Source organism: Babylonia areolata, chromosome 1 (genome assembly GCF_041734735.1).
Source record: "Babylonia areolata isolate BAREFJ2019XMU chromosome 1, ASM4173473v1, whole genome shotgun sequence".
Taxonomy (NCBI): Eukaryota; Metazoa; Mollusca; class Gastropoda; order Neogastropoda; family Buccinidae; genus Babylonia; species Babylonia areolata.
Genome location: NC_134876.1, coordinates 12665099 through 12672598, shown reverse-complemented (window position 1 = coordinate 12672598; position 7500 = coordinate 12665099). Strand labels below are relative to the sequence as shown.

Below are 7500 nucleotides of genomic sequence, written 5' to 3'. Positions count from 1 at the left end.
ATCTGACTCTTTTTCCCATATTGTCTGCAAAATGACAGAACAGACTTCATCTTACTCTTTCTCCCATATTGTCTGCAAAATGTTGGAACAGACTCAATCTTACTCTTTTTCCCATACTGTCTGCAAAATGTTGGAACAGACTCCATCTTATTCTTTCTCCCATTTTGTCTGTAAAATGTTGGAACAGACTCCATCTTACTCTTTTTCCCATACTGTCTGTAAATGTATTTAACAGACTCCATCTGACTCTTTTTCCCATATTGTCTGCAAAATGACAGAACAGACTCCATCTTACTCTTTTTCCCATACTGTCTGCAAAATGTTGGAACAGACTCCATCTTACTCTTTTTCCCATACTGTCTGCAAAATGTTGGAACAGACTCCATCTTATTCTTTCTCCCATTTTGTCTGTAAAATGTTGGAACAGACTCCATCTTACTCTTTCTCCCATTCTGTCTGTAAAATGACGGAACAGACTCCTTCATTTTACTCTTTCTCCCATTCTGTCTGTAAAATGTTGGAACAGGCTCCATCTTACTCTTTCTCCCATACTGTCTGTAAAATGACTGATTCATTAGTTTCCTCACTGGGTTTTGTTTACAGTAGTTATTGTACCCTGTGTGACCTCACTGTGACTGACTTGAATCAATTTCAAGGTCAAAATGGTGGTTCATTTCAACAGAGGTTCAGAAAATATATTCATTAGCCATAATCCCACACCACACTGAAATAGCCCCATCAGTTGATGAGAAGAAAAAAAATGCTGTACAAGTGAAGACAGACAGATGGACAGACACACATAATTGCATGCATGACAGTGCATCCCTACTTTTACGATGTGTACTGGGTGGAGGTGGGGGAATGAGAAAAGAGAGAAGCAAGTCAGATGAAAGAGAAGAAGAAACAAAGTAAGACAGTGACAGAGGACTGATCTGCTTTCTTTCACTTACACAAAACTCACAAATTATGAGAGCACAAATCAATGTGACTACATATAACAACTCCCCACCTAAAACATGAGCCAGCCAAATCCCAAAATCAATATCTGCAACATCAGATCAGCAAAGGCTTAACTTGGGTGAACTAAAGTCTTTGGTCCTGACTGTGGCTTCACAATGCTGCCAGCCTAGGGAAATGAAAGTCATCATGGTTTCTCAAAGCAAATGTTCAGACTAAGAAACTGCCATCAGAGCTGCTTATCTATTGCTGTAACTTTTGTCTTCTGTGTACATTCCCTAGAATGATTGCTTCCAAACAAGAAATATATTAAAAATCTGATTCTGAAAAATCATTTCTGTGATTCTGAAAAAAAAAAAATGCAATAAACTTTACTACAGTGACTGAGTGACTGCATAATGATCTACGCTTAATATCAATAACAGCAGTTCCTTAACAAATATAAATAATAAACAAGAGAGGCAAGGCCTTCAAGACTTACTTGTGATACACTTAAAAAAAATCCAAGCTTCTTATGTATTGAGTATAATTTCAAAATGTAATGTTTAAGATGAGAAAGATCAGTTTAAAGCAAATTAACTCCCCTAGCATTACAGAGTAATTTCCCTTTTTTACTATCTGAACCAAAACGTTTGCAAAATAAATAAAACTTCCATGCTTGGCAAAAGAAGTTCCTGTTTGAACAAAAAATGATAATAATGACTGCTCTAGCTGTTGGGTCAGAATATCAGATCAAAGTGCCAAGTTTAGAGAATACAAAAAATATAAATATAACAGTAAATGCAGTTTGCATATAATTAGGCTTCATTCTTTATTTTTTTGTGCCCATCCCAGAGGCGCAATATTGTTTTAAACAAGATGACTGGAAAGAACTGAATTTTTCCTATTTTTATGCCAAATTTGGTGTCAACTGACAAAGTAGTTGCAGAGAAAATGTCAATGTTAAAGTTTACCACGGACACACGGACACACACACAGACAACCGAACACCGGGTTAAAACATAGACTCACTTTGTTTGCACAAGTGAGTCAAAAATGGTGAACTCATTGACTTACAAACAAATCATCAAAATCAAAAGCCCCACAAAACATACACAAACGATGTGAACACAAATGAAACACACACACATACACACATGCTTGTGCGCATGCAAGCACGCATGTGCGCACACACACACACAAACATAATTATATGTATATACATATATATATATATATATATATGTACACAACTGAAATAGAAATGGAAAGTTCTGAGAAAACAGTACCTGCACACAACTACTGGGTATAAATCTATGTGACTCGACTATATTATGAAACGGAAAACTTACTCATCTTGTTCACAGTAGGACACTGACTCCTCAGATATTCTGTTCATGTCGTCTCCTTTCTTCACATCACATCTAATCACTAGATTCTGTGCTCAAATGATCTTCAATACCTTGGTGCTGCTCATTACACAAGAAACCGCTACTTTTAGTCCATTTAAAAAGTGGACACAGAAAAATAGCAGACCCCAACAAGTTTATCTATACAGAAAACAAAAACCACTTTCAGTCCTGATTTCTCCAATCACAAATCGCTGGATGCTGGCAACCAACTAAACCAACCAACCAGTGGCAAATATCCTCTTCCATTTCACTTCCTTGTTTATGAGTAACAGATCACGCACAACGCTTCAGTGTCAAGTGCTTCATAACACGCTCCAGACTGAGACTGTTCAGATTACAAAGTTCAGTAATGACCGAGCAGCATACACTGACAGAGTGACACTGCTTTCATGTGCACCAGCAGTTGTCTGTTTCTTGCATGATGAAAAAACAAAGATCTATAACAATGAAGTGCTCAATAGCAGCTTTTGCCCATTACTAGTAATGAACAAAGAGGCTTGCGTATTACTGGTAATGGGCAAGCTTTCAATGTTACACATAACCAGTAGTCCAGACACATAGTGCACAAGAGATAACAAAGTCAGTTGACAGACTTGGTGAACTCGGATCAACAAGAGATCTTAGGTCAGCAATTTTGCCAATTGGCATATATCATCAACCTTCACCAAGAAAAACAAAATGAAATGAGCAACTGTTTGAATGAGTATTACAAATTAAAATGAATGTGGCATCCTGCTCATTTTTTAATCTGTCACATATATATCTCTGAACAAGAAATCAGCTGACAAAATTTCAGTTTTCTCATAGTTGTCAGCATGAATCGGCATGGCCAACACAAGTCTGAAGATACCAAAGACTGAAAGAGCAACTTGTAATTCAAGAATAATGATCATCATTTCTGGTTCACTAAAGAGAAGATGCAGGCATTAATTTTTTCCTTTTTATTTTTATTTTATTTTATTTTTAATTAGTGAAAATTTCAAAAGAGAAGACCTGGAAGCTAGCACTACCACAGGACTATAAAGTTTGAAAATGATATGACAATTGTACTTTTGGAACTGTCAAAAAGCTTGTGTTTGCTGGCTCTGGTGTCAATCCATAATTCATTCAATTTTTCTTTTCTTTTCTGTTAACATCAAAATGGTTTGATTTCATCTTATCAAAGTAATTCACTGTATTCAGCAACTGGCAAGCTTGTTGTCTTCATTCTATTAACCACAAATACAAGTATGTAATGCCTCTGGTTTTACTATAAATCTAAGGTAGTGTTTAAACAAAAGTCTGTCTTGTATTTAGAATAAATTATCACCTGGCAGAACTATTACCAAACCATTTTCCATGCATCTATTGACTCAGTTTAATGGGAATAACTTTTAGCACTATATATGCCATTCTTCACATTGATTCTGCATGGTCAAAGTTTATTCAAATACTGAACTCATTTCAGAAATGACTAAATAGAGAATTATCACTAAAACCAGTGAAAATTTGTTGTGGATCAGTGAATGTCACAGTATGTGAAACTTAAAAAAAAAACCCTATCTTTTGTCTTTAAAAGTTTTAAATTTGTATTCTAATATATATATATATATATATTTTTTTTTAAACACACTGCTGATGCGAAAGATGTAAGAAGACTGTTTTCTTTGTCAGAATAAAAGCATAAGTATATAGTCAGAACTGACATCTGTGACATACAATTTGAAATTATTAAACTTTGTTCTTGTTGTTTTTTTGTTTGTTTGTTTGTTTGTTTGTTTTGTTTTTGTTTTGTTTTTTTGTTTTTGTTTTTTTTTTTGTTTTTAAGTGAAAGAAGAAAGGCAATAGTTAAAAGTTAAACGAATATCTTTTTCTATGTACTTCACAACTTTGGAGCGCGTCAGGCATCTGCTTAGCTGATGTGGTGTAGCGTATATGAATTTGTCCGAACATAGTGACGCCTCCTTTCGATACTGATACAGATCGTCGAGGCCAAATGGAATAGATGTATGTGAACCTCTGTGTGTGTGTGTGTGTGTGTGTGTGTGTGTGTGTGTGTTGTGTGTAGAGATGGGGGGGGGGCGGGGGGGGGCGGATAGTAGTTTAACAGTTCCTTACTCCCTGCTGATGTTATGCCATGTGCAGTCTTGTTGATGCAGAACTTCTACAAGTTAGCAGAAGCCACTAAGACAAACTCAGCAGAAGGAACAGAACTTGGACTCATTTGATATACCAAACGGTCGTCACATATGTGGATGCAATTAAGCACATAAATCGGGAGCAAGAAATACCTATCTTGAATAAAAATGACAGTAAAATCATACCTTCTATATCTTTCAATTCCTTCAAAACCACTCATCCGGCATTGGCACATCAGCAGACCGCCATCTTGTTTACGATGAAAGCGAGGTTTAGTTCCTGTCAACTGTCATTTGTCAACAAAGGACACGTAACTCCATTTTCAAGAATCACATGACTGGGACCATGGAAGACGAACGCAAACCACTGTTGGTGAATGATGAGTCGACTGTAAGTAATTGTGTTGAGGAATGAGATAAGGAAGAATAGCGAATAAAGCAGCATGTTGATTGTTCCTGCTTAATTTGAAGAAGAAGGACATTGTACTGGAAAAATAAAATAAGAAACTCCTAATGATAGGACTTTCGATCCGTCCTTTCGAATTCAATTCCTGTTGAATGAAACATACTTCCTGATTAATTTGTAGACAACACACATACACAACTACACAACAGTTTCTTGAGTGAACCAAGTATCACCTAGTATAACCTATGATCACTGAAACTAGTATTAAAAAAAAAAGAAAAAGAAAGAAAAAAAGAAAAGAAAATGACAAGATGATTTAGTCTGATGATCCTTGAAAATTTTCATCGGACCACACACATACACACAGTCTGATGATCCTTGAAAAATTTCATCGGACCACGCACACACACACACACACACACACACACACACACACACACACACACACACACACACACATCTGGATGAACCTCTGTTTGTAGACTGTCTTTCTATTTACCATCTACTTTCCACATACCCACCTCCCGTTTTGCGCTATTTACATGTGTGCACTTCTGTGTCCGTCCGTTCTTTAGTTTAGCGTCTTTTCACAATCAGTGATATTCAACGACACACACGTGTGTGTGTGTGTGTGTGTGTGTGTGTGTGTGTGATGACAATGCTTTTCCTTGTCTTCTACTGCTGTTTGTGCAAGTGCATGCCTTGAATTTTCTTTAATACATGTGTAAGCAGTATACACGTCACTTTGCTTTATTTTTTCTTTCATCTTCAATGTCTAGATTGTGTCTGATTTCTTGTACAAAAAGTATTTTTATTGCTTACTTACAATGCTGAATAATCAATTCACCTTTTTGTCTTTGCTGGCAGCAGACTTCTTCCCAACAGAACAGAACGTCCAGTGGCAGCATTTCTTCAACAATAACAACAGGAACTGAACAGGTTCCTAGTGTTGAAACTGAATATGTAAATCCAGAAAGTCTGCTGTCTGCTAAATATGAGGTTGGTATACTGGTCATACTGGTAGCATCCTGCAATCAGTTGTTTCTTGATCAAGTATTTGAGAGTTTGTCGATCTTTTGTTTGATATTAGTGTGATAGAATTACTATGTGTTAAGACAGCTAAGTGCTACTAAAGACCCTATTTACAGACACATCACTGCTGCCATTTCCTTACACCCCTTTGTTACGGGCTGACAGAGAGCAGCCATGGTGATGAGCCTATAGTAGTGAGTGACACTGGATGTTTTTTTATTTTATTGTTGACCTCGGGCTATGTTTGTGAACTTGAAACTGTGTGGCAAGCAGAAAAAGGAGAAAAAGATAGGTGAGAGAGTGATAGAGACACAGAGACAGAGAATGAACTAATTTTATCTTCTGAGGGTGAGAGGGTAAGCAAAACAATGCATTTTTTCATTCAGTCCTCAAAACAAAAGTGGGGGAGGGGGAGTGTGTGAGAAAAGAAAGGAAAAAAAAGGAAACAAGAAGAAAAAGAAACCACAAAAAATACATAATTCTATCAGAACAGCATTTACATCATAGATTATGGACGCATTAATGCATGGAAAGAAAGGGAAAAATAAGAGCAAAAGAGAAATAAAGGGAAAGGACAAGAGACAAATACTAAGAATGAGAAGAAGAGAGAGAGAGAGAGCACAAGTCATACATGATTCATAATACAGTCATACAATTACAAAGATAAGACAAGCCATACACAATTAATGATACGTTGTTGATATAATGAACAATTGCATTTGAATATAAAATTCACATGTGTGCACCCAGAAATATGTAAAAGCAATCAAAATACTCAGAGAGAAAGAGAGAGCGAGAAAGACAGAGAGAACAGTTTTTCTTATCAGAACTTTGAACAATCATTGCTGAATGTAATGACACACTGTCAGTATCATGACAATTTATTGTAATACACCAGTCTGCACAAAATAACGTATCCTGCATATAAACAAGATGCTTCTGGTATTCCATGCTATTTTTAGCAGTATCGTGCCTTGACTCTGTCATGAAAAGGGAAGAAGCATAGGCAAAATGCATGGTGTTCTAGATCAGAATGAAGTGATAGATTAACAGTGTGGTCAGACATTTGAATCATTTTACCCCCAGCCAGTGCCTTCAGGTGGAAAGACATCTGATACAGTCATACTCAAGTGGCAATGCTCTGTGGTAACCGGCATCATTTTTTCAGCTTTGAAAGGGAAACACACTGTAAATTGTAGTTCTTTTCATCTGCTGGGAATTGGTACATTGATTTTCCATTTACAGTTCCACTTGTACTGTGAATTGGAACAGTTTAATGCTGCACAGGCATGACCTCCATCTTTCAGCTTTTCGTTGTGCACCATTCTTGATCAGCCCAGTTTCAGTCCTAAAGGAAGGGACATAACTCTGCAAAAAAATATTCCCTGTAACCATGCCAATGACATGTTTTTGTATAATTATATGGTCAGTGGGTCTATGGTGCTACACAGCACTGCCCTTTTTACAAAGTTTTATGAATTCATGTATTCATTTATATGGGGAAAAAAAAAAAATATATATATATATAGAGAGAGAGAGAGAGAGAGAGATAATTAAAAAAAATCAAAAAAAAATCTGTGTCCTGTCTCTGTCTCTC

At 36.4% G+C, this 7500-nt stretch overlaps 2 protein-coding genes across 3 annotated transcripts in view; one reads left to right on the top strand and one right to left on the bottom strand.

Annotated features, from left to right (window-relative positions):
- Window positions 1-2523, bottom strand: part of LOC143279766 (rap guanine nucleotide exchange factor 2-like) — a 104154-nt gene extending 101631 nt beyond the window's left edge. Inside the window, exon 1 of the mRNA XM_076583904.1 lies at window positions 2289-2523. Within this exon, the coding sequence (XP_076440019.1) occupies window positions 2289-2335 (47 nt within the window). The 5' untranslated portion in view covers window positions 2336-2523. The remainder of the gene's footprint in view (window positions 1-2288) is intronic.
- Window positions 2524-4796: 2273 nt separating this feature from the next.
- LOC143279753 (H(+)/Cl(-) exchange transporter 7-like) overlaps window positions 4797-7500 on the top strand; it is a 33980-nt gene continuing 31276 nt past the window's right edge. Inside the window, exons 1-2 of one of the 2 annotated variants that reach the window (XM_076583883.1) lie at window positions 4797-4856; window positions 5739-5870. In XM_076583883.1, coding sequence (XP_076439998.1) covers window positions 4800-4856; window positions 5739-5870 — 189 coding nt within the window. In that variant the 5' untranslated portion in view covers window positions 4797-4799. The remainder of the gene's footprint in view (window positions 4857-5738; window positions 5871-7500) is intronic. The other variant, XM_076583891.1, reaches the window with a different exon arrangement.